Here is a 25,660-nt window from a genome sequence, read left to right as displayed (position 1 = left end):
GGGGGTGGGGGGTGGTGATGAGGTGGGATGCAGAGGTCACTGGGCCAGGAATCCTGGGCAGGACTTGAGAGGAGGGCTGATTGTTCCAAGAGTCCCCTTGTCACTTGATGACAGTTCTCAAGTCGCCAAGGCTTTGGGACAGAATGCCCCAGCCCTTGAGCCTGGAGGACTAGTCCTTCCAGAAGAAAGTCATGCTTTGTCTTTGCTGAGATTCACTCGGGGCTAACAAAAGCCTGGTTTACAGATGTGCAGCTTTTCTGGAACAGGACTGCTTCCTAGCACAGCACATTCCTTTACTGAAACTGATAAAGCGAGTCTGCCCCATTCCAGAGCTGTCACTGCCCCCACCCCCCTTCCAGGGCCCTTGAGGTATCCCGGGCAGCGGGCAGCAGGACCTTCAGAGGCCCAGAAGGCTGCACTTCTGAGCACCCAGCACAGTTGTTTCTACTAAATGCCGAAAGCAAGCGTTAGGATCAGGCGCTGGGTTCTAAAATGAGATTTACTGTTGTCTCTTCTGCAGTTGGAGCAAGCAAAGAGAGTATTTCTAAACCAGTTCATGTCATTGAAAAAAAACAAAAAACCCATGCATTCACTGAAAGAACCTGCTCAGATTATGTTAACAGAGCTTCTGGACCGAGGGGCGTCTGTTTCTTCACTGTCCCTTCCCTCCTAAATGTCTGAGCTGGGGCTGGGGCTCTGTGGGACCCTGGGAGAGTCAGCCAGGCAGTGGGGGTGGCACGGGCAGGGCTGGCGCCTGGGCCCAGGGTGGGCCTCCTGGGCATCTGCTCCCTCCTCCGTGTGCTGGCCCTGCAGCCGACGCAGCGTGTGTGTGTGTGTGTGTGTGTGTGTGTGTGTGTGTGTGTGTTCCATCTGGAAGGATGGGGAAGATTAAGAGGGAGAGAGGGGAAAACCCAGAGCTCTTTATTGTGAAATGAGCACTGCAGCCGCTCTGAGACAAGCCCGGGTGGCTCAGGGTCCAGCTTCTCCTTCCCAGGCTGAAAGTCCTGCCCAGTATCCCTTCCGGGATTGATGGATTGCTCTCCAGTTGATGGAGGATGCTATCTTTTCAAAGGTTTCCTGTCCTTTTAATGTATTCTATATACGTTAGTAATTTTTCACGAATTCCATATGCGTGTCAGTGTATTAGAGATTGTCTGGTTAGGATGGACACAGTTTTCTGACTTTGGAGGTTAGATTAAAAGAATTCTGGTCCACCTATTTCGAGAGGGGTGATTTTCTCCTTTGGCCAGCCTGTAGCCATGGTGGCCCATGGGGAGCCTGGTGCTGTCTTCTGCTGGGGCTTCCTGCGCTCTAAGGGGGAGCCTCAGTGACAGGGCTCTAAGTTGCTCCCAGAGTACCTGTGCCTTCCTAATCCCCAGGGCAAACCTGTGCGACAGGTTCCGTGTCCTCCTGTAGGGGCGGAGTCATTGTATTACATTCTGCGTCCTGACTCAGACCCTGTTGGTGGGAGGCAGGGATGTCTTGTGGAAAGAAGATAGTTTTCTGAGTCCAAGAGGTGAGTTGGCTTCCTTTGAATAAGCTTCTTAACCTCACTTTTCAGAATCTGTTTCCTCATCCATAAGATGATTTGCACGTGGAAATGTTTGTATGAGGATTAAATCAGATAACATCTATGTGTGGGTTAGCAGAGTGCCTGGTGTATAGTAGGCACTCAGAGAAAATGAGCTGTGATTCTGATTTCCGTTATTATTTTCTTTATATGAAAAGTTGATATGTATCATGTAAACAGGATTTTACAACAGTCCTGAGAGCTGTGTGATTTAAAAGCTGTTGACATTCAGATCTGCACCTGTACTGACGGCAATATTTCTCCAAAAGCACAGTGAAAGCTCCTGTGGTTGGAGCTGGGATCTGATGATCCGTATGGTTCTAAAAAAGCAGTTTGTGCAGCTAGGACCATGCATCGACATAGTTCTAACTGCTGCCCACTTTGACCTTGTCTCTTCTACCCTTCTATTTCCACTTCCCTGTCTTTAAAAAATTAACATCCAAGGCAATCAAGCTGCCCAGTTGATGTAGGATCAGGACAGGAAGGCTGGTGGGTATGACACGTGGAAGGTGGTCTTACTGCTGTCGGACACAGGTCTGGAGTAGCTTGAAGTCCTGTGGTCTGATGAGTATACCATGGCCATTTTCTTTATGTTAGGCCCACCTGAGACAGGTGGCCTCTCCCTCCTATCAGGAGGGACTGTAAACAGAATGAGTTTATAGTAAGAGTCAAGGGACCAGAAGGTCCCCATCACACACACACTCTGCCTTCTTGCTCTGTCCCATTGCTCACTGTGATTTTGCCAGGAGATAACCTAAGAACACAGGACTAAGAAATCACTGGAATGTCAACCTCTAGTTCTACCACGAGATAGCAGGGTGGCCTGTGGCCTTCCTTGAGCAGTGTTCTCTGTGGACATTTGATTCTTGATTAGCCTCAGGTAGAATGGATGGCTGGGTGGAGAAGGCAGGTGGGTACTGGGTCACCCAGGTAAATTAAAGTTAAACAGGATTTTACAAACATGGGGTGGAAGAGAGAGGAATGAAAGCTCAGCTGGCAGGAGGACCAGGGTCACCAATGGGATGTCTGGCTTTCTTGAGTGACCAAGTACAGATAGAAAAGCTTCTAGAATGCTGTGGAACTCACTTACTGCTCTGAGCAGGTAAGAAGGAAATGGGACCAAATACAAGGCTTGTTTCTGGAAGACATGGGTCTCGGGAACTCCTCTTTGTGCATCTGTTCATGGGAGTAATGGATACACAAAACCACACAGTCCATCATGCTTCCAAGCTGACTCCTCCAAGTCTGGTTTCCCTTGATGGCTTTCCCGGTGGTCCCATCACTTCTGCAGCCTGCTAGAGTTTCCATCACACCTTTGTAGCTCATGCTGCACTTGACTGGAGGAAATCAAGTCAAGGATATCATGGTGGCAGTTGAAGGGATACAGGAATAATACAGTTAGTGCACAGACTATTTAAAAAGACACTATTTTTTTCTTAATAGAGAAATTTTTCTGTTTTTCAAAATTTTTCAAAGTTTGTTAAGAGACATTTAAAAAATATTTATTTATTTATTTATTTATTTAGATGGAGTCTCACTTTGTCACCCAAGCCAGAGTGCGGTGGCATGATCTTTGCTCACTGCAACCTTTGCCTCCGGGGTTCAAGTGATTCTGTGGCCTTAGCCTCCTGAGTAGCTGGGACTACAGATGTGCACCACCACACCCAGCTAATTTTTGTATTTTTAGTAGAGATGGGGTTTCACCATGTTGGCCAGGCTGGTCCTGACCTCAAGAGGTCTGCCCTCCTCGGCCTCCCAAAGTACTGGGATTACAGGCGTGCATCACGGTGCTTAGCCCTGTTAAGAGACATTTAAAAAGATAAATGGAGAGAAAGCCATGTTTGTGGATAGGAAGACAATGTCACAAACATGTTGGACTCTCCCAGTTTCATCTGTGTACTTAATTTAGTTCCAGTCAAAATGCCAGCAGATTATTTTGTGGAACTTGATCAGCTGATTCAAAGTTTATATAATAAAATAAAAATTCTGAGTAACCAGTCTACAACTACCAGAAATGAGGACTTACCACAAAGATAGAAAATTCAGCAAACTTGAACTGGTACAAGGACAGATAAATTGACCAACAAACAGATGAAAGTGCAGAACAGACCAGCACATGCTTGGAGCTCTGGTGCCAGACAAAACAGCCCAGGTCAGTAAGGGAAAGAGGAACTGCCTCATAAATAGAACTGAGGTTTGCCAGCTAGAAAAGTTTAATGGATCCCTTTTATAACACATGCCAACATCAGTTCCGGATGGACCAAGGATGTCAATGTCAAATACATTCTTAGTAGAAAACCTGGGTGTATACGTTTTTCTGGGTTTTTTTCCTTCCTGTCTTCTGCTCTTCTGTTTCTCTTTTCCTGCCTTACTGTGGATTTATTTATCGTTTAGGGGAAACTCTGTCTTTATTTATTGATAGTATTTTTGAGTATATCCCTTCCTGTAGTTTTTTTAGTCCCTGCTCTTGGTATATACGTAACCTGTCATTATTTATGGCTACTTGTATTGTTTTATCACTTGGAGTGTAGCATAGAAATCTTACTTTAATTTAAGTTTCTTCACCCTTCCCATTTTTAAAGTACAATTGTTGTAAGTATCTTATCCATTTATGGTGAGTACCACATGTGATGATGTCTGCTTGTTGCTCCAACTATCAAAAGTGACCTAAAAAACTCATGAGAGGAATGAACTTTAATATTAACCCTTACTTTGACTCATTTGAACATTCTTCTTTCCTTTTGGAAGTTCCGAATCTTATGATTTTCATTCTGTTTAGAAAATTTCCTTTGGCCATTCCCTGCCAGGACATTTGCAAACAACAAAACTTCTTCATTTTCCTTCATCTCTGGATTTCTTTATTTTTCCTTCATTCCTGAAGGGTATTTCTGCAGGATATAGAATTCACAGTTGATAGTTCTTTTGTTTAATTACCGGAAGCATGTGCCCACTTCTTTCTGGCCTCTTTGGTTTGGGTCTCTTTTGAAGAACTGAAGATAGGTGGATTCTCAGAAAAGCTGTCATTTTAAGTGACACTAAGATAGGGAAAACAGTGCCAGGTAAATCATGATGCACTGTGGGTGAAGAGAGGTATGCACAGATTTCAGAAATGTAGCTCCGTGAGAAAAGGCAACTGGGGACTGGGCACATGAGGCCTCGAGGAGCGGTACCTCCAGCCCTAGACTGGCTACATGGTCAGCCCAGGGTGTGCAGAGCTGCAGGTGGGCTGGAGACGGGGTGCCTACCACGCAATGAGTCCTCAGCAGGGGACCCCTCCCTGCCGGCCTCCTACGTAGGAAGCCCCGGTGATGTGACAGTGAATGAGACACAGCCTCACCTCTGAGGCACCCAGACATGGTTCCAGCAGAGTGTGCTACTAGCCGTGTGCTAGGTAGAGCAGGGTCCGTGGCCACTGAGGGCCTCCATATGAGGGAATCAGGGACCAGACTGCTCTTAAGTGCTTTAGAGGGCTTCATGCCCTGGGTAGGGCTTTTGTGATTCTGTGGGCTCTCCAGTCCTTTGAGCTTGAGCTTTACACTCGACTCGTGGTAAATATCATCAGCAACTTAGAATATTTAGCCACTCCCCTCAGTTTTATGTTTGTCATATACAGGCTTTTACAAACCATTTTCTTTTCTCTTTTTCTAATCATAACATTCCATTCCTAGGATAGGTTTGTTAATTTTCATTTCACTGGGTTGTTTTTTGATTTTTTTTGTTTGTTTGTGGTTTTTTTTTTTGAGACAGAGTCTCACTCTGTCGCCCAGGCTGGAGTGCAGCGGTGCGATCTTGGCTCACTGCAACCTCCGCCTCCCGAGTTCAAGCGATTCTCCTTCTTCATCCTACTGAGTAGCTGAGACTATAGGAGTGCGCCACCATGCCTGGCTAATTTTTGTATTTTTAATAGAGACGGGTTTTCACCATGTTGTTCAGGCTGATCTCGAGCTCCTGATGTCATGATCTGCCTGCCTCAGTCTCCCAAAGTGCTGGGATTACAGGAGTGAGCCACCGCACCTGGCCTTCACTGGGTTGCTTTTTTTTTTTTTTTACTTCCTGTTCTATTTCATTCTCACGTGCTTTCCCATTGGTTTGTGGTTTTGCTTTTGCATCAGCTTCCTTCTGTAGGTTGAGGCTATGTAATGTACCAAGACCCTGGTCCTGGGACTGAGGGATCAGTTCTGAGGGAAGCTTGGTGCTTCTACAGTTCTTTAGCCTTTAATCTTTCTGTAGAATGCCAATGAGACTCCTCCTTCTAGGACAGCTGGGAGGGTGAGGAAGTCCTCAGTGAATGTTGGTCATCAGGAAAACCTTGGTGGATGATGGGCAGGAGGGAAGCTTCAGCAGTAGGTCCCCCTCCCTGAACTGCTGGTTAGAGAGAGGCTTGGGTGCTGTAGAGAAGGAGGTCTTTTATACAGTGCTGTGCATTCTAAGTGGCTGGTCTTTGGGGGAAGAAGACAATGTAGAGTTAAAATCGGGACAATTTGGTGTATTTGAGCGAAAGTCTTTCTTATCTCCCAAGTGTTTGTTCCCTCCTTCCCCTCAGAGCAAAAAAATGGTTATTTCTTAAGTTTATTTCCTATGAGACAGGAGTAATTGTGGGCAGAGGGACTGATGAAAGCTTCAAGCATTGCCCAGTTCTGTCCCAGGACAGCTCTCTTGGAGAGAAAACCACCTGTGGCAGAGACTGTGGAGTGCTGTAAATTATCTTATTAATTGGAACATCACTTGTTATATTGGAGCAAATTTAGCACGTTCAAAGCTTTGCTGGAAGGCCCTCCAAATGCCGACACAACCTGCTGGCATTTCAACAGCCCTGGTGGCCTTTGTATTCGTGAGGTTTGGACTCAGTGGAATGGAGCTGGGCTCAATAGCACCTTCAGGGTCCAGAAGCCAGTGACATGGTGCATGACCATGGAGATGCTGCCCGTGAAGAACATAGAGCCGGCCTGAAGGAGAATGGCACCACCAAAAACCAGCAGGTTGAGAATGAGACCCTTGCATCAGCAAAGTGAGTAGCCTACCCATTGGGCATGGTACGAATCGGAAACCTTAGTGAAACAAAACACAAAGAGGAAAGCAGTAAGGATTTGGAAAGCTGAAATGTACCCCACTCAGAGCCTCGGCAGCTTGCTCCAGAAGCCGCTGGACTAGCAGTGAGGAGAATCGGGACCAAGAAGGAAGGCGGTTGAAGCCACATCATCCGCCACCTCTGGCTGACTCAGGGCCCCATGAGATGCAGGTTTTCTGGCACAATTGGCTCCTCCTGGAGTCCTGCCTTAGGCTGGTCAGAATTCCCATGCTCCAAGAGTTGGAAGGGACACAGTAGAAAGTCTGTGTGGTCTCCTCAAAAGCCACATGCCTCATGTCAGTTTTCATTTCTTTCTCGTTGCGATGGACCTTTGGAGTGCTTGCCAGGGACCAGGTCCTGCTGTGAGCACCTTTCATGCCTTAACTTGGCAGATTCCCTGAGAACTCTGAAGTAGGGCCTGTGTCACTCTCCTGCCATTTACAGAGAGAGGCTGCATCTCCCCAAAGCATACACCTCGTGTTAGGCTGAATTGTGACTCCCTCCACCCCCTTGCACATTCCTATGCTGAATGAAGCCTTAACCAGAACCCCAGGATGTGACTGTGTTTGGAGAAAGGGCCTTTATAGTGGTGACTGGTGAAAGTGGTCCCTTAGGGTGAGCCCTTATCTAACGTGACTGGTGTCCCTGTAGAAGGGGGGCGATCAGGACACAGACACACAGAGGGAAGACCATGTGAGGACACAGGGAGAAGACGGCCGTCTGTGCACCGAGGAGAGAAGCCTCGGGAGAAACCAGCCCTGCCAATGCCTTGATCTTGGACTTCCAGCTGCTAGACTGGGAGGGGATAAATTTCTGTTGGTTCAGCCACTGTGTGGTGTCTGTCATAGCAGCCCAAGCTGACTAATACTCCCAGTTCGTGGAACACCAGGATTCCCCTTAACTGGCAGAGCTGTGGACAGAGTGAAAAGGAATGAGGTCGTGCTAATGAACTAGAGGTGGGAAACCCAAGAATCGCGTTTGAGTCCTGCTCCAGCTGGGTGATGTGTGTGTTTTCCTCGGCCTCCTCACAGGTGTTGATAGACAAGAGTGCACACCTTTAGGAGTTGTTCCGAGGGTCAAGTAAGCACACTGAGCACCACACAGGTAGTCACTATTAGTAAAATAGTGATAATTTGTGAAGATAACTTACATTTTCTGAACAAAGATAAAATGCATTCTGAGTCTCTGTTTATATTTACTGCAATGAGAATACATCTTCTTGTTAACTGAGTGAAGGGTTTAACTGAAGCCGAGGTTTCGAATTCTTACCTAACACAGGGTTGCCAATGTTGCCTTCCTCATTGCTCACGGGATGCTTTAGAAATACTGGGCACAGCACTACCTGGTTAGGGACCTGGCTAGAGTCTGACCGGTGGTATTCTCTCAAAAGCAGTAGTCTTCCAGTTTCAGACACTACATGAGAAACCCCCATTAGCTGCCTGTGGTCCCTGGCACATGGGCTGGGGGGCATAAGGGATGCCCATGCCCCGAGTGCCACAGGGGTTCTTAGAGAGGCCGGTCCTCTAAGGGTGTCTTTGATTCTACTCAGGTCCATTGAAATCTGCCACATTGAATAGGGTTTTCAAGTCATGGTAAGAGACTTCTGAGATTGCAGGGGAGGTTTTCCCCCTGGGCCTTATGTGACTTAGACTTCCATGGTGCAGTCATTGGTATAGTTTGGATATTTGTCTCCTCCATGGGGGCAGATACTTCATGAAGGGTTTGGTGCTGTCCTCATGTTAACGAGTGAGTTCTCACTGTTAGTTCACATGAGAACGGATTGTCAAAAAGAGCCTAGCACCTCCCCTCCTCTCTCCGTCTCTCTCCCACTCTCTCTCTCTCGCCTTCCTCTCACCATGTGATGCCAGCTTCCCTTCACAAGTCCAGTGAGAGTGGAAGTAGACAGGAGTGTACCGGCATGGGGTGGTTAGGCCAGGGTGAGGATGTGCAGAGTGCACATCAATGAGAGCTTCCTGAGGCCCTCACCAGGTGCAGATGCTTCTTCTACAGCCTTCAGAACCGTCAGCCCAATAAACTTCTTTTTAAAATAAATTGCCCAACCTCGGAGGCTCCTATATAGTAGTGCGCATGTACTCAGACAGTGGTTGTGGGACAAAATGATGATCCTGGACCAGTACTCCTTGGGGCTTCATCTGTCAAGCCACCAGGCTAAAGTGACCTTTCCTTAGAAGGGCTGTGGCAAAGTTCAGCACGTGTCATCTGTGTCCCATGTGCCGTTTCTAGTGGAAAGCCAGGTTCTCTGGGAATTCTGCCTGAAAACAGAAAACATCAAGACTTCCTGTCCTGTGGACCAGTCCAGTTATGAGACTGGAATTATTCTGCAGACTAAAGACTTGGAACCAGGCATCTTAGGTACAGCCTCTTCATCAGCATAGACCCTGGCCGGTATCATTTTGAGCAACCTGAACCTTCCTCTGACCGCTGTCCACTCCCGTGTGGACATGGTGTATGCATTATGGTAACCTCCACTCTCCATCATGATAATCAGCCCAGGGCTCTCAAAGCCACTTATGCGGGTTTTCTCTCTGCTTGTGAAGGGTAAATACTTCCTGTTTGTGGGTTTTTGTTTTTGTTTTGTTTTGGCTCAGCATAAGGAAGGCTTCCCTGAGGAGGGTCAAATGGCTTTTTTCTTTTCTGATGCCGCTTTGCATACCCTCACCCTGGCCTGACCGCCCTGTGCTGGTGCATTCCTGTCTATCTCCACTCCCAGTGGACTGGAAGCAGCTTTGAGGCAAGGATCTTGTGTCACTGAGTCCATTTCCTATTGCAAGTAACCAGTCCCGACTCAAGCTGGCTAAAGGAAAAAGAAAGGAGAAAATGTAACTGTTCACAGAGTCAAAGGGTGAAAGCTATCGAGTGTCCAGGGACAGGTGAATGGATAAACAAAATGTGATCTATGCGTGCAGTGGAATATTACTCAACCTTTAAAAGGGAGGACGTTCTGACATGTGCTACAGCATGGAAGAACTTCAGGGACATTGTGTTCATTGAAGTAAGTCAGTCACAAGAAGACAAAGAGTCATTGAATTCATACATACAGAAAGTGGGATGGTGGGGACTGGGGTGGAGGATAGGAAATTATTTCAATGGGGACAGAATTTTAGTTTTGTAAGATTATAAAGTTCTGGAGATAGTTGGTGGTGGTGATTGTATGAAAAAGTGAATGTACTTGATGCTACGGCACTGTACACTTAAAAATGGTTAAGATGGTAAATTTTGTTATGTATGTCTTATCACAATTTGAAAAACATAGTGAAACTCACTGAGCAGCTGTGAGTGGCTGTGGTCTCAGATTTGGTTTCAGGAGGACTCCTTGGTTACTTGGGGGGTGGGTCTCTGTCTCTGTCTCTCTCACACATTTCTTTCCAGCGGCGGCTCCCTAAACCCTGATTTTCTCAGCTGTGTGTTGGCTCTGTCTGCAGGCTTGATGTGGTCTCTAGGCAGCCTCAGTAGCTCTACCTCGGTGTCATCTTTCTTTAAAGTCTAGAAGGAAGGAAGTCGTTTGTTTTCTTGAGAGCTCAAACCAAAGCACATTTTTTACAACTCCCATCCCTTGTAGGTTGCTAAGGGACTGTGTGAGTCCCTGGAGGAACTGGCCTCACTTAGTGCATCCCAAGTGTAAAAACTGCTTTGGAAACACTCACTATGAAGAAAAACCCTGTTTTCACTGTTTCAACATTAGAATTCTCTACACAACACCAACTAAATTGGGAAATGTGTTTTCTTTCCTGTCTGATCAAAACCTTGAATATAAATGGGACATCTTCAAAGAGTAAGAGAAAATAGGGCTCCAATTGTAATGAACTATTGCTTCTACATTTTCTACTTCCTTTTGTGTTATTGCTTAAAAGGAAGACTGTGGCATAGTCTTTTTTGAAGGGGATAATTCCAATTGTGATGAGAATGTCATAAAAGGGTCACCCGGCTTTTAGTGGACAGGATTCCCATTTCAGCCCTGGCTGGAGCAATTCTGGCTTCACTGTGTGAAGAAGAACCTTGCTTCCTTTAAAAAGACAGAAACAGTTTATCCTTTTGAGAGCATTTATCATATTTGCTGAAATCAGTTGACCTTAAGCTATAGAACAAATTTTGTATTATTTGTATTATATTGACATCAGGATTTTAAAAAGAAAAGGTTCAACACCAAGAAAGTACGTATTTATTCATTTGTGGATTTTTCATCATTTTTGTTTGTAGAGTATCTCTAGGACTTTGATTCTCATCAGAAACCATGAAAATGCTTTTTCAGTGTGTTGGGATTGTCACTAATTAATTCTTGCATCTGGCTGCCTGCCATCTTCTCTTTGCTTTCAAGAAGGTTGGTTAAATGGCCTAATTGTTCATAGACAAAAAACAGAAGAGTTATAGGATAAGGACTTTTTTTGTTTTTTTTTTGAGATGGAGTCTTGCTCTGTTGCCCAGGCTGGAGTGCAATACCACGATCTCGGCTCACTGCAACCTCCGTCTCCCGGGTTCAAGTGATTTCTGGCTAATTTTTGTATTTTTAATAGAGACGGTGTTTCACCATGTTGGCCAGGCTGCTCTCAAACTCCTGACCTCAAGAGATCCACCCGCCTCAGCCTCCCAAAGTAAAGATAAGGACTTTAAAAAAAAAAACAAAAACAAAACAAACAAACAAACAAAAACTAATCTGTACTGAGGAAACTCCAACACAAAGTCTTGCTTTTCTAAATTAGAATTTAAAAATTATTAGCTAAATAAACCCTAGAAATTGTCTAATTTGATCCCAATTGAAGTGAGTCTGTAAATGAAGATCCTGAAGGCCCCAGGGGTTGACAATGTGCCCGGCACCCCATAGTTTATGGCAGAAGAGCTCAGGCTAGAACCTGGAGATCTGAGATCTGAGCTGTCTTTTGGCAGCAGTCCCAATTGCCCACCTAGAAATGTAATGGAAGAAGGATACAAGAGATTTGATGTTCCATTTTTTTTTAGAACTCTCTCAAATAATGGAAAAAGAAACTTTCAATTTAACTGCATAATAATCCCGGGATGTGACTAGGAGGGAGGAAAGAATGGAGATAGATAAATAGATAGATAGATATTCTCACTCACTTCGGAAAGTTTATTGTGAATATGCCTATGTATTTATGGGCCAAAGATTGAGACTGCATTTTTAGGTAGTTAACAAAACTCAAGTTTCTTCACTTGGATAGGAGACTATAATATTGACCTCAGCTAAATTTATTTTATTTTTCATTAAAGGTGACATAAAACATTCAAAGGCGATTTGTAGTTATTAACTAATTAATTGATGTATGAGTGAATAATTTTTATGCCTTATCAGGAACACAGGAAATTAGGAACACAGGAAAATGTTGATTTTGTTTTTAATGTCACACGTCCTGATTTTTTGCTAAGTGAGTTATGGTTCCTGCATCTATGATAAGAGTCACACCCTAAGAATGAACTTTGATGTTTGGATCCCTCATGAATGTTTAATGTGTCTGACAACTCCTTACACATTTAGGTTGCTGGTCTTTGGCCTGGCTTTAAGGCTTCGGAAGAGGGAGCCAGTGGCCCTGCCTGAGCCCTGTGGCTTTCTTTTCTTCCTGTTAACTTATATGTCATGTAAATAGTGGCCATTGGAGAATGAGTGGTATCCAGCTTCCCACAGAAGCCTGGATGAGAGCATAAAAATAGATCATTTGGAAAAGGGCCCATGACCCTCTGTCACCCTTGTTCTGGGTAAAGGAAATGAAGGAAGTGGAAGCTGAGAGGAGAGGAGCATAGACATTCCTGAGGTCCCAGAAGGATGGGCACGTGCCTCCCAAGTTCTAGCCCAGCCCCTGGGGCTGCCCCACAGCAGCGGCCTTCCCGGCCACCTCACCCCCGTGGGGCACCAGGGACACCAGCTGCTTAGGCGGAATACCAGAGATGAATGTTGTTTCCACACACTAACGGTATTATGCCTCCTGCTCTGGGTCTGAGCAGCAAAGGGAAAATGTGAGAATATTGTGGGAATGAAGGGCAGAAGGAGGCCAAGCCAGCAGCGTGCCTGGAACTAAAAGGAGCATCTGTTCAGGGCCCAAGATGGTTTCTGGTTGGCAGGGCTGTGCTGGCGTGCACACGGTCTAAACAGCATCCCTGTGTGGCCTCTGGAGCCTCCCACGCCGTGGAAACACATCTTCATAAGGGAGGGGTGCATGGCCTCAGTAAGGCAGCTTTTGCCTTAGAAGAAGTTGGCCTGCCCCAGAAAACCCTCCATGTAGTTGCTTTGAAGGACAATTATGCTCACTGTGGTGTCCTTATGTCTCCAACTCTGAAGCAGAGAGACGGGCTACCAGAGGCACAGGGCTGTGGAAGGCCTCCCTGCCACATTCTCCCTCTGCTAGGAACAGCGGGGTTAATGCCTCCACAGATGTCCCTGTGCAAGACAGTGCAAATCCCATCTGCTCCTCACCCCATCATCCCCACCCTGGGCCACCTCCTGGGCTCTTGTAGGTGCAGAGCTGAGGATACAGGCACCTGATCCCCCCACAACAAGGAGCTCAGCCCACGTCCTGTCCTCGTTTTTAACATTGCTAAAAATGTTCATGGTAGTTTAACCATGAACATCAAATGTAGAAGTTAAACAACAACAACAGTTCTGCCTGTCTTTATGCTGAGCACGTTTCTAGAAATGAAGTGAACTCATGCAAAAGGGTTTGCAGTAGGTAGATCATCCTCACTTGACTGGTGCCTTTGACTCAGATTTTTGGTGCACTTCCCCCAGACCTGTCGGCTCCTGTGCTTGCTAGATGCCCAGCAGGGATAATGCAGAGGAGCACTTAGAAAGGGACCTGGGCTCCCACTGCCTCACTCTCCCCTCCCGTTAAGCATGGGCACATCTCGAGGACCTATGCAGACCTAAGGGAAGTGGAGAGGGTAGGTGCTGAGCACAGTGCCTGCAGGGTGTGCAGACCTAAGGGAAGTGGAGATGGTAGGTGCTGAGCACAGCGCCTGCAGGGTGTAGGTTCTGTGTAAAGTGTAGCTGCTGTCAGCATCTTCCTTGCTGTCTGCCATCCCGGTCACTGAAACTAGTAGTGACTCCACTGACGTGAAGATGTGACCCTCACCCAACTTATCTGGGAATGCCAAGACCCATCTAATAAGTGGATTAATTGCTGTGACATTGAGCTGTGTGGCACTCTGTTAGCTGACTTGCATCTCTGAGCACAGGCAAGGACCAAGGACCTGCAGGAGAAATGGCCCAGGAAGCCCAAGTCTCCCTGTGCTGAAGTCCTTGGGATAAACATGGAATCTGATGCTTTGAGCAGCCACTTCTCCAAAGAAAGGGTTAAGTCCTGTCACCCGGTCAGGAACTGGTCTGACAGAGGGAACTACACAGCCAGGGTGCCCCAGAGTTGGTGCTAATTGAATGATAAACAAAGCCACTTTCATGGGAAGTGCTGGGCTTGCTGTTTTCTGGGACAAGCACTGTGATAACAGGAACAAAGTGTATTTTATTTTCCTTCAGCCTCTTCTCATTTGGTGAAATTCCCAGGCGCCATGGGAGTGCATTGAGGGCTTCTGAGTCATGGCATGGGGTCTTCTAGAGCCTTGAGGCACGGGGACCGTTAACAGGGATGTGAAGCACCAGATATTGCCCCCGTGGCTTTGAGGGGACCACTAAGAGCAATGTCAGTCATAGAAACAGGTACTGTGTGCTGTGCTGCGTTATGTGCTCCTCTCTTGTATGACTCTTTGAAAGCTCAAACAACCAACCATAAGGTGGGCATATTAAACTTGATTAATTAACTTTTTTTTATTCCAAAGTTCTGTGCTGCTCCTTGGCATGAAACCCTAGGAACTGATCAACCAACTGTCCACCTACTCCTCCGAACCAGACCCCTGAGCAGTATTTCCATGTCATGCTCTGAACTTCTCCCTCTAACCTCTAAGCCTTTACTAGTTCATTCATTAATTCATAATGTGAATGACCTGGAGCTCCTACAGGTGCCAGCCCAGTGCTGGGGACACAGAGGTGAATGGCAGGGGTGGCCCCTGCCCCATAAGCAAAGAACCCATGAGGTGGTTGTGTCAGATGCCACCCATCCTTCCCAAAGGCCATCCATCAAATGCCACTTGCTCCAGGAAGCCTTCAGATGAAGCTCCCTCCAGATTAAGCAAGTCTCCCTGTGGGTCCTCCTGCAGCTCAAAAGCTGTACCTCACATGCTCCTTCATGCAGTAGTAATTTGCACATGGTCTCATCTAGCTGACACAAGCAGGACACGCAGGCACTCCCTGTTTTGCTTTTGTTTCTCTCTTCCGTTCTCCCACTGGTCTAGGCCATGTTAGTGGAAAACTGGTGCCCAGCAAAGACATTTTATTTTATTTTATTTTTATTTTTATTTTTTGAGATGGAGTTTTCCTGTCTCGCCCAGGCTGGAGTGCAGTGGCATGATCTCAGCTCACTGCAACCTCTGCCTCCCAGGTTCAAGCGATTCTCCTGCCTTAGCCTCCTGAGTAGCTGGGATTACAGGCATGCACCACCATGCCCAGCTAATTTTTGTATTTTTAGAAGAGACGGGGTTTCACCATGTTGGCCAGGATGGTCTTGAACTTCTGACCTCAGTTGATCCCCCTGCCTCGCCTCCCAAAGTGCTGGGATTATAGGCATGACCCACCTCACCCAGCCCCAGTAAAGACATTTTAAATGGAAGAGAAATACAGACAAACATAAATGGAGATAAGTAATCTTAATACTGGGGATAGAAGTGAGGGTGCAGAGGGATGATTTTAAACCCCATGCATCTTTGTTTTTCTATCCCAGCTTTAGTAGAAAGAAATAATAAATTCACTGAACACTTATTTTAGAACATTTCCTGTGGGCCATACTGGGAGGAGGGGCAGTCACATAACTGCATCCGCTCTACGGATTTACAGGTCAGTCATAGCAGGAGACATGCACATGCATTCATGACACAAGACTGAGCATTTGCTGGGCCTGGCCTTGAGATGGTCATGATATTTACAGTTGGGTGCAGCAGACACACCATTCCCAAGGGTCTTACAGTATGTTCATACAAACAAAACGTTAGTACTGGGCTTTTCTATAATGGGAATATTATTAAATGTTGAAAACATCTGTGCAGAAATTGGTGTCCCATCCTTTCCCCCAAAATGGACAAGGCACTGTGTTTCAGATTTTGTATTTGATTTTCAGAAGTTTTACTATTAAGTGCTTGTATGTAGTTTTCTTTTTATTATCCTCCTTAAGTTTTTTGTTTGTTTGTTTTGTTTTTTAACTTGTGGTTTGATTTCTTGAGTCTTTTGGGAAATTCTCAGTATGTTTATTTTCCAATATTGCCTCTACCTCATTCAATTTCTCCACCACTTCTTGGACTTCAATTATACGTATGTTAGAATTTTTAAGAATCATATCTCATGTCTCACCATCTTTTGCGTATTTCTCATTCTTGTTCCTCTTTGTGCTTCAGACTGCATATTTTCTTCCTATTTTTCTCCCAGTTCACTCACAATTTCTTCTGCTCTGTTCAGTCTGCTGATAAAATCATGAACTGAATGCTTAATTTCATTTATTTTGTTTTTGAGTTCTAGATTTTCTCTTTGCATATATATGTGTGTGTGTGTGTGTGTGTGTGTATGTTCTAGAGTACATGTGCACAATGTGCAGGTTTGTTACATATGTATACATGCGCCATGTTGGTGTGATGAACCCATTAACTCTCCATTTACATTAGGTATTTCTTTTAATGCTATCCCTCCCCACTCCCCGCAGAATGGTGATCATTAAAAAGTCAGGAAACAATAGGTGCTGGAGAGGATGTGGAGAAATAGGAACACTTTTACACTGTTGGTGGGACTGTAAACTAGTTCAACCATTGTTGAAGACAGTCTGGTGATTCCTCAAGGATCTAGAACTAGAAATACCATTTGACCCAGTGATCCCATTACTGGGTATATACCCAAAGGACTATAGATCATGCTACTATAAAGACACATGTACATGTATGCTTATTGCAGCACTATTCACAACAGCAAAGACTTGGAACCAACCCAAATTTCCATCAATGATAGACTGGATTAAGTAAATGTGGCACATATACACCATGAAATACTATGCAGCCATAAAAAAGGGATGAGTTCATGTCCTTTGTAGGGACATGGATGAAGCTGGAAACCATCATTCTGAGAAAAACTATCACAAGGACAGAAAACCAAACACAGGGCGGGGAACATCATTTGATTATTCTTAATGGACTTCAGTTCTTTGATGAAATTCTCTTTGCTTCTGCTTTTTTAAACATTCTGTTCAGTTATTTTAATATCTGTGGCTTTTAACATCAGTTTTTGAACCAGCTGTGGGTGTTTTTTCTGTGTGTGGGGTGGTGACAGTCTCGGTTTTCATTTGTCATGTTTCCTGCCATTGATGATCAGTTTTTTAAAATTAAATATTTGATACTGTATTTTTAAAGTACAGACAAAGTCAGGCTCTGGGTCAAGGAGGCATGTTCTTCAGAGAGGATGTAATTTTTGTTATAGGCTACCTAGTCAGATCTAGTTATGGTCCTCTTGTTTCTAGTTTGTAGCCCTTCAGGGGTCTTACCTTGAAACCTTGTGGTGTTTGCAAAGGCCCCTCTTCCTAGGTACATCTTGAACTGCTGTTTTTGGTTACTTAGCATCCGCTAAGACACTGCCACAATCCCTGCTGGTCTTTTTAGCTTCATAGCAGCTGGCTTTATCTTGGTTACTGGGCACTGGGCCCTGTACCTCTGCCACTTAGGACTCAGAAATGCCTTGAGGGAAAACGTGCTCAGAGTGTTTGACTCTGTCTCTGCAGTCCTCATTTTTCTGAGACCTTGGCACTTCCAGAACTGGCTGCCTTGGTAGCTCTGAACTCAAAACTTTATCTCCCCAGAACAGTGTGATCACCATTGCTAGTCTGCGTGTGGCCCCTATACCACATGCTTCCAAATGGGTCCATGTCTGAGAAGGAAAAATGGCCATGGATCGCCTGCTCCCTTCCCTGGAGGTTTTGGCCCAGTAAGCCCTGGCTACCTTGGGAGATGTGAATGGGTTCAAACTATTGTTGTTACTATTTTGTGTAGCTTTCATAATTGTCCTCAGTGGAAGTGTAACTCCTGCATTGTAGCTGAAAATTAACGTGCTCTTTGTAGTACTGGCTTTGAGCCATTGCAGCTGATGTGGCAATCTTTGATAGATAAGGGTTTACAGAATGAGTTGTAGGGAAAACAGCATCATTTGGAAATCTCTAAATTTCATTACCCTCTCCAGGAGATGAATAATATGGACTTTTTTTCCTATGTTAATGTTCTCTTACAATCCTCACTTGTTTTGAAACAGAAAACAAAATGACCAGTATTTCTAATAATATTATTTTATTGACCGTGGTAGATTTGTCCATTTCTTGAAGCCTGGCTTAAAAAAAGAAAAAAAAGGCAAGGTGTTTTAAATATCCAGAAATAATGCAGCTACTGGGCGAGAGGAATGTGCCTGGGCTCAGGCATGGGACACAAGCAGGTTTGCATTCTGGCCCACCTGCGAGGGCGGTCTCTGCACCCCATGGTGTGGCCTGTGCAGCAGCGGGGTTGACCTGGAAAGCACCAGCATGGGTTTCTGCCCTCATAGTGCTCAATGTCGATGGCCCAGTTACCAGTTAGGGACCAAAGGAAGGTGGAGGACACCTAGGCCGCCCGGCTGCTGCAGGGCCTGCACTTATGGTCTTTATGGGGAGAAGTTGCCTGGTGGTTTGCAGAGGAAAGGCCATGCTGATTCTAAAGTGAGGTGCAGCCTAGATCATGGGGTGGAGAGTACATTACAGGACATCAGCCTTTGGGGGGGACAGGGCTGGAAGGACCAGCCCAGGGGGCCCAATGTGTGTCTCCCCACATGACTGAAGGGATGCCAGTGCTGACCAGCTCGTGGTAATGGGCTGGACACTGTGTGGCGGACCGAATTAGGTCACTTTATTTTTGGGAACAGTGATGGGTGAGAATAAACCCATGCTTGGGGTCATAGGGCTGGCTGCCTCCTCCAGCCTATTACGGGTAGTGATGTCATGTTCAGTATGGCCATGGATGATAGAAAATCTCAAAGTCAACACTGTTTCTTGTGGAACATGCAAAAGCAGCAGAGATTATGACTTCTCCAGTCCTACAACTGAGGTCTCTCTGCTTTGTGTTCCCGCTACAGAACCACGAGGCTGCCCTGAGACGCTCAGTCACACTGTGGGGATGTCAGAGAGCCCCATCGGACCCAAATCCATGATGCTCCGGGCCGACGCGCCCTCGACGCCCTCCTTTCAGCAGGCTTTTGCTTCTTCCTGCACCATTTCCAGCAACAGCCCTGGGCAGAGGAGAGAGGGGTAAGAAGATGGATCTTTAAACTTGGCACAACCTCCCCAAAGACACAGAATGCTGAGAGGCGTGTGGGACCAGTGGGGGCTTGCTCTTCAGAGAAGCTGAAGCTAGACCAGGCAGGGATTGGCCTGAAGATGGGGCAGGGCAGGGGACCAGGGCTGTGTGGTGACATATGAAAAAATACAGGGACATACAGGAAATAGAGGAAAAATCAGTCTTAGAAGGATTCTGGTTAACAGAAAGACCGGGGGGTGGGAGGGGTTGGGTATTAACAGGGAAAAATGGCCTATTTCTGCTTCAGAAAGATACTGCCCCTGAGGAAATTCATATGTGAGACCATTCCTCTTGCTCAGAATAGGAATAAGTTTCTTTATGCTTTGTTGTATGGACACGTAGCTCCCTATTTAACTTTTAAAATTCTACCTCCTTTCTCCTTAAAATAAAAGAGGAGCCCTCATCTAAGGACATTACACATAGATTCTGTACCCATGAGTGTTCCATTGTTAGTGAAATATGTGTGTCATGTGGTGTGGTTTTAGCTGTCTTTCCATACTCGTAAGTGGGTGGTAATTTCCAGTAGTCTTTGTCGTATCCATTAATCAGTTGGTTCATCTAGCAAGCATGGATTGAGGACTGATGGTGTGTCTGGCAGATAAAGGACATAGGGCAGAAGGATCATGCTGTGAGGAGGAGACCTGCAGTGAACCAGTGGCCCCCCCGCAGGGGATGAATGTGGGTGGCATCCCTGCCTAGTGCTGTGGGACAAGACAGGAGGGCATTTCTACTCCCGAGGGCACATGTGTATGTGGCCGTAGGTGCTGGGCAAGGGCTGGGAAAAGGCTTCCCAATGGGTACGCAGCTGAGCTGCATGTTAAAGGAAGAAAGGGCCTTGACCCGGTGAAGATGCAGGAGGGAAGGCGCAGGAGGGAAGGCGCAGGGGCCGAGGGAGCAGCATCTGCGCATGTGGAGGCCTTCGTGGGGCGGCTCCCCTGGGTGACCTCATGCGGGCTGCAGCATCCAGGCATGAAGTGGGGGCTTGAAAGGCAGGCAGCATGAGCTCAGAGAGGGCCTTAGTGTACATAGTGTGGAAAATCCCTCCTGTGCTGCCTGGAGGGCCTCAGCACCCACTTCCCCATCCCTGTCTTCCCATGTGGGTGATGCTTGCTGGTCTTCACGTGTCTCTTTGTACCTTACGTGCTGTCTTGGTCGGCTTGTCTTTTGGACAGTTCCTCTTCTGCAGAACGCCAGTGGGTGGAGAGCAGCCCCAAGCCCACGGTCTCCCTGCTGGGGAGCGGCCGGCCCACCGGAAGTCCCCTCAGTGCTGAGTTATCCGGTACCAGGAAGGACTCCCCAGTGCTGTCCTGCTTCCCGCCGTCAGAGCTCCAGGCTTCTTTCCACAGCCATGAGCTGTCCCTAGCAGAGCCACCGGACTCCCTGGCGCCCCCCAGCAGCCAGACCTTCCTGGGCTTCGGCACCGCCCCAGTGGGAAGCGGCCTTCCGCCCGAGGAGGACCTGGGGGCCTTGCTGGCCAATTCTCACAGAGCGTCACCGACCCCCGGCATCCCACTGACAGCTACAGGGGCTGCCGACAATGGCTTCCTGTCCCACAACTTTCTCACAGTGGCGCCTGGACACAGCAGCCACCACAGTCCAGGTCTGCAGGGCCAGGGCGTGACCCTGCCTGGGCAGCCGCCCCTCCCTGAGAAGAAGCGGGCCTCGGAGGGGGATCGTTCTTTGGGCTCAGTCTCCCCTTCCTCCAGTGGCTTCTCCAGCCCGCACAGCGGAAGCACCATCAGTATCCCCTTCCCAAATGTCCTTCCGGACTTTTCCAAGGCCTCAGAGGTGGCCTCACCTCTGCCAGGTAGGTGTGCTTCCAGCGGGTGGGAGGGCCCCTCTGTCCATTCACTCAGGAAGGGAAGGGTTCAGACCTGCAGCTGAGCTGGCACATCTCTAGTGCTGGGCCAGGCACCTGGAGGGAAAATCCAGAGCCGTTGAGGTACTTTTCCATTTTCCTGGTCCAAAGCCAAGCACTGGCCCAGGCTTCTCATTCACTCTTCTTGGCTTCTGTGTTTGGCTACCTTGGATTCCTTCCAGTTGTAGAAAGTGCAGACAGCTGCAGTGGTTCTATTTTCCGTTTCACTTGGGAACATGGCTTTTTGTAAATAACAAATTCCTTGTCAAATTAAATGAATTCATCCAAAACGCAATTATGAAATATTTCAAGTGTATAAGAAGCAATGTGGTCTATGGGTTAAACAACACCAACTTTGCCCTCTGTTTCCTTGCTACCTTCCTATGTATTCTTAAAAATGTATTGCAAAGGCCCAATCCAAGCATCCTGTTGTTTTGTTTTGTGTTATAAAGCTGTCACTGCCTCGTCCATCTCAGTCATTTCAAAGGCAGGGTTCCCTTTCCTTAGAACATCCCTCGCTTGCTTGCCCTTGGCATGCGATTTGGACTTCTGGGATCACAGCAGATGAGAGGTTGCAAGAAGAAAAGTGTCCATCATGGTCACTGTTTTTAAATTTTGCTTTACAGATAGTCCAGGTGATAAACTTGTGATTGTGAAATTTGTTCAAGACACTTCCAAGTTCTGGTATAAGGCGGATATTTCAAGAGAACAAGGTACGTGGGGAGGATGAGGGCCTCCCTGGGCATCTGCCATCCTGCCTGCTTCACTGCCTTGTGTGACGATGGGCCCCGCAGTGGGAACATCAGGCAGCCGTGGCCTTGTTATGGATTGAGTTCGAGCAGGGCCCACACATTATTCCATGCCTCCTGGGGAAATGCTACAAACTTTACGTTTTTATAGGGAAACACTCACTACTAATGAGAGAGTTGGTAAGGAATGGGCCCCAGCCACGAGCATTCCAGCGTGTAGGGTGTAATTTCTGGCTGCTTGCACCAGCCAGTGGCTTACCAGTGATGCCAGCCCATAACTGCTGACTGTAAGAAGGAGACACACTCTCCTGCATCTCCATGAAACCACAGAGGACAGGGTGAGGAAGCAGGAGAGACACTCTGCTCTGAGAAGTGAGGGACTCTGTGTGTTCGTGAACACCTATATAAGCACTTAATAATGAGACCTGGTTGTGGATTTAACCGTGTGCCTCACACACAAACCAGGCAGAGCATCTCTCTGCTTGTTATAGTGTCAGGCATTTTTTTTTAAATTTGAAATCATTAATGTTAATGTTTGAGCAGTGAATATTTGAATGTTTTGAGCATTACTTTTTACCAGAGCATGAATAGAAGAGATGTGGGAGAGGAAGGTTAGCAAGCTCTTCTGGGCAGTCTTCCTTGGAGGCAGCCCCTGGGCAATGAGCAGAATTCACAAGGTGCTTCCCTTGGCTGTGGAATGGATGTATGTCTCAGCTGAGCGTACCTTCCTCTGGAGACCTCATTTTGGCAGTGCATAGAGTTTGGATATACCTCGGAAGAGATGGTGTGTGACTGGCACGGCAGGGCAGGGCCATGGCTCCAGTGCCTGGAAGACAGAGTCAGGATTCCTAGGAACCAAAGTGAATCCCAGTGGCCTCCTGGTGGCGGCTGGAGTGAGAGAGGGAATGGGTTGGTTTAAGGTGGTGAGAAATGACAAGCTGCCCGCAGTCAGCAGGAGACCCACTTGGCTCCTCTGTGCCTCTTTATCTCAACTTCAGAAGAAAATAAAGCTCTCTCCTTATGAAGATGCCTCAGGAATGCCTAGAGATGAGTAGTTGAGTGGCAGAAAAATAGCACTGTCCAGCTCTCTACTGAAATTCTGCTATTCAGTTATGTAGATGATAGAAATAGTAAGAATGTGCATCTCTTATGATCTCAAAGAAGCGATTGTCATTTTAAGTGGAAGAGAGAGAAAAAAAGCCCGTGGCCTGGAAAGACCTTCATTTCCCTGAATTGGCCTTTGTGAAATGCTGCCCACCATGGCCGAGGGCCCCTCTGCGGCAGATGCTGCATGCCTGTTGCCACCACCAAGGCCCTGCTTGTGTCTCAAGAATCCCGACAACTGTGGCCCCCAGTGCCTCGGCACCTCCTCCAGCTGGCCAGACTCAGAGGTGCCTATCCAGCACCATGTCCTAGGAGGTTCTGCACAGACCTTTCCACTCTATTGGCGCCATCTCTAGAGCAGGGCGATGTGTGGGGCTGGATGCCCCCTTCTCTCATCGTGCAATGTCATTGTAGCAGAGGGATCTGAAACAAACAGATTTGGGTTGGAGTGCACTGCTGGCTTAACTCAGCAGGGTAGCGAGGTTCGAGCCTGCCGTGGGGGGTTGCTGTGAGCGGTGCCATGTGGAAGGTACCTGCCCTTGCTGGCGCCTGGTAGATGCAGGATAAGTGGATGTGGATGTGCAGTACGTGTAGGGGCTGCTGTTGGCATGTGCCTGGTCTTCAGCACACATTGTAGAAGGTTTGCTGGGAGGACCCCATCTCAGGATGGCCAACATGTGCATTGAGTGTTAGTTTTTCCAGCTGTGCTCTAAAAGGATAACCTCCATTTTCTACATATTTTGTATAGAAGAGACCTGTGCAGACGAACCTTCTACTGCCTGTGTCAGTCTCCAAACAGCAGAAGGCTGCCCATGGGTGGCATTTATTTGGGTTTTAACTGTCAGATGTGCCTTTTTCTAGAAAAGCTGCAATGACATTTCAGGGTGATGCAGGAGGGAAAAAAACACCCAGATAGCCTCTTTGGGAGTGCAGTTTGTCACATACTTAATTCCTTAAGGTTTCCTAAAGCTAACATAAAAATACCTCAGGAGGAAAAGAGGACCTTAATGGAAAATCAGAATTAAGTACTACCATCCCAGTTGTACTTCTGGGGTGTTGCTTCTCCAGATGCTGTGAAATTACTCGTTGCAGGATGAGACACCGTGAGATGGTGAGAATAGACTCGCTTGCCTCCCCTCTCCCCACCCCCAACTGCCAGTACCAGGGTGGAGCGCGCGGCTGCCGTGTGTAGTGTGTGGACGCTCATTTTTACAACTTCAGCACACCAGGCTCCTCAGCCCACTTTCGTTTGGAAAAAAAACGGATCTAAAATTCTCCTCTTATTCCCATTGCCTGCGCAGGAGAGCACAGCCCCTTCGCACTCTTGCAGCCTGGCAGCTGGGGCTTCCCTCCCGGCCTGGGGAGAACTGGGCGGAGCAAAGCCTGTGTTCCCTCCACTGCCATCCACATGTGCCTAGAGTCTCAGTCCTGTGAGGCTTCTACACTTTATTTACCACAGGGAAGTAAAACCATGACTTACAAAAAGAAAAGCTCTAAGATATATCACAGTTGAAACAAAATGCAAACAATTTTTTGTCCTACTTAGGAAAAACAAAAAAAGTAGGCCTAGCGCAGTGACTCACTCCTGTAATCCCAGCACTTAGGGAGGCTGAGGTGGGAGGATCACTTGAGCCCTGGAGTTCATAATGAGACCGTCTCTACCAAAAATCTAAAAAAATTAGCTGGATATGGTGGTGCACACTTGTAGTCCCAGCTACTCAGGAAGCTGAGGTGGGAGGATCGCTTGAGCCCAGGAGGTTGAGGCTGCAGTGAGCTATGATTGCGTCACTGCACTTCAGTTTGGGCAACAGAGCGTGAGAGCCTGTCTCAAAAAAATAAAAATTAAAAATTGAAAAAAAGTAATGCACGTTTAGCCCTCAAGTTCATAGACTATGCTGTGAGAAAACGTGCACCAGAATTCAGGGTTTATTCCCATGACCTGTGCCCTGCTCCAGGAGGGGCCCCCCTCCCAGCCCTGGGTCCCTTGCATGGGCGGCTGCAGGCCTGGCTGGAGCTACCAGCAGTCTCGGGCATGCACGGTGAGCCTGCCCGTGTTTTCCTGCCCATCCGTCCCCCTGCGTGCAGTTTAGAAGCTCCTGCTTCATCCCCAGGGGCATGTTGAGCCCCTCCCCTGTGACCTCATCCTGTACACAGGGCCACAGTGCAGAGCATTGACAAATGTGTAAAAGAAACCATTTGTTTCATCCTACGGCCAGACAGATGCCCTGGCTGTGGGTCCGGGCAGGCCTGGGGGCACGTGAAGGGCCTCTGTGGGAGTGCGCCATGGAGGTATTTACTGAGGCATGCCGGGGGCATCTCACCACTTATTGGTTCATGTTCTGTGCCCTGATCGCTTCCAGACAGTGCCTTTGGCATTCCAGGAAGATGGCATTTCCATGGCTGTAATTATGTATAATCTTGTACTCTAAATCCCCAGTTTTCCCCCTTTTGTAAAATAAAGAGTAAATGCCTAGAAAAGAAATTCTGAGATACAGTCTAGCTATCAGGGAACACTCTGGCCTGTCTGAGCAGCATCAAGTTGAGGTTACCCTAACCTACTCCCTCTTCTTCCTATGTCATGAAGTGGGAAATGCCAGATTTGGGCCATTAAGGGGAGAGATTTTTTGAAGCAATGATTATGATTAGCTGAATGCCTACCAGCCTCACCAGGGAACCTGGGTGACCACCGTGCGAGGCCCTGGATTGGCGGGCACATGGAGAACGTGTCCTTAGCCCCATCCAGGCTGGGCTCATTTGGCCCCATCAGCCATGGAGCCATGGGATAGAGGGCCACCTTCAGGCCAGGTTTTTGTTACTTTCTTGGTGAATCTTGGAATTTGTATTAAATTTTCAGTAACATTTTGGGTATGCCCTTTCTATCATCAGAAAAT

The 25,660-nt window shown here is 47.2% G+C and overlaps 1 protein-coding gene across 1 annotated transcript in view; it reads left to right on the top strand.

Moving 5' to 3' along the window:
- The window catches only part of TNS3 (tensin 3), a 321,347-nt gene that overhangs the window by 273,896 nt on the left and 21,791 nt on the right, over window positions 1–25,660 (top strand). The window contains exons 21-23 of the mRNA XM_011946796.1: window positions 18,838–19,009; window positions 20,231–20,865; window positions 21,543–21,629. Of these exons, the coding sequence (XP_011802186.1) occupies window positions 18,838–19,009; window positions 20,231–20,865; window positions 21,543–21,629 (894 nt within the window). The remainder of the gene's footprint in view (window positions 1–18,837; window positions 19,010–20,230; window positions 20,866–21,542; window positions 21,630–25,660) is intronic.

This window comes from Colobus angolensis, unplaced genomic scaffold (assembly GCF_000951035.1).
Source record: "Colobus angolensis palliatus isolate OR3802 unplaced genomic scaffold, Cang.pa_1.0 Scaffold253, whole genome shotgun sequence".
In the NCBI taxonomy this organism is placed as follows: domain Eukaryota; kingdom Metazoa; phylum Chordata; class Mammalia; order Primates; family Cercopithecidae; genus Colobus; species Colobus angolensis.
Note: the sequence above shows the minus strand (reverse complement) of the source record. Positions and strands in the feature narration are given on the sequence as shown.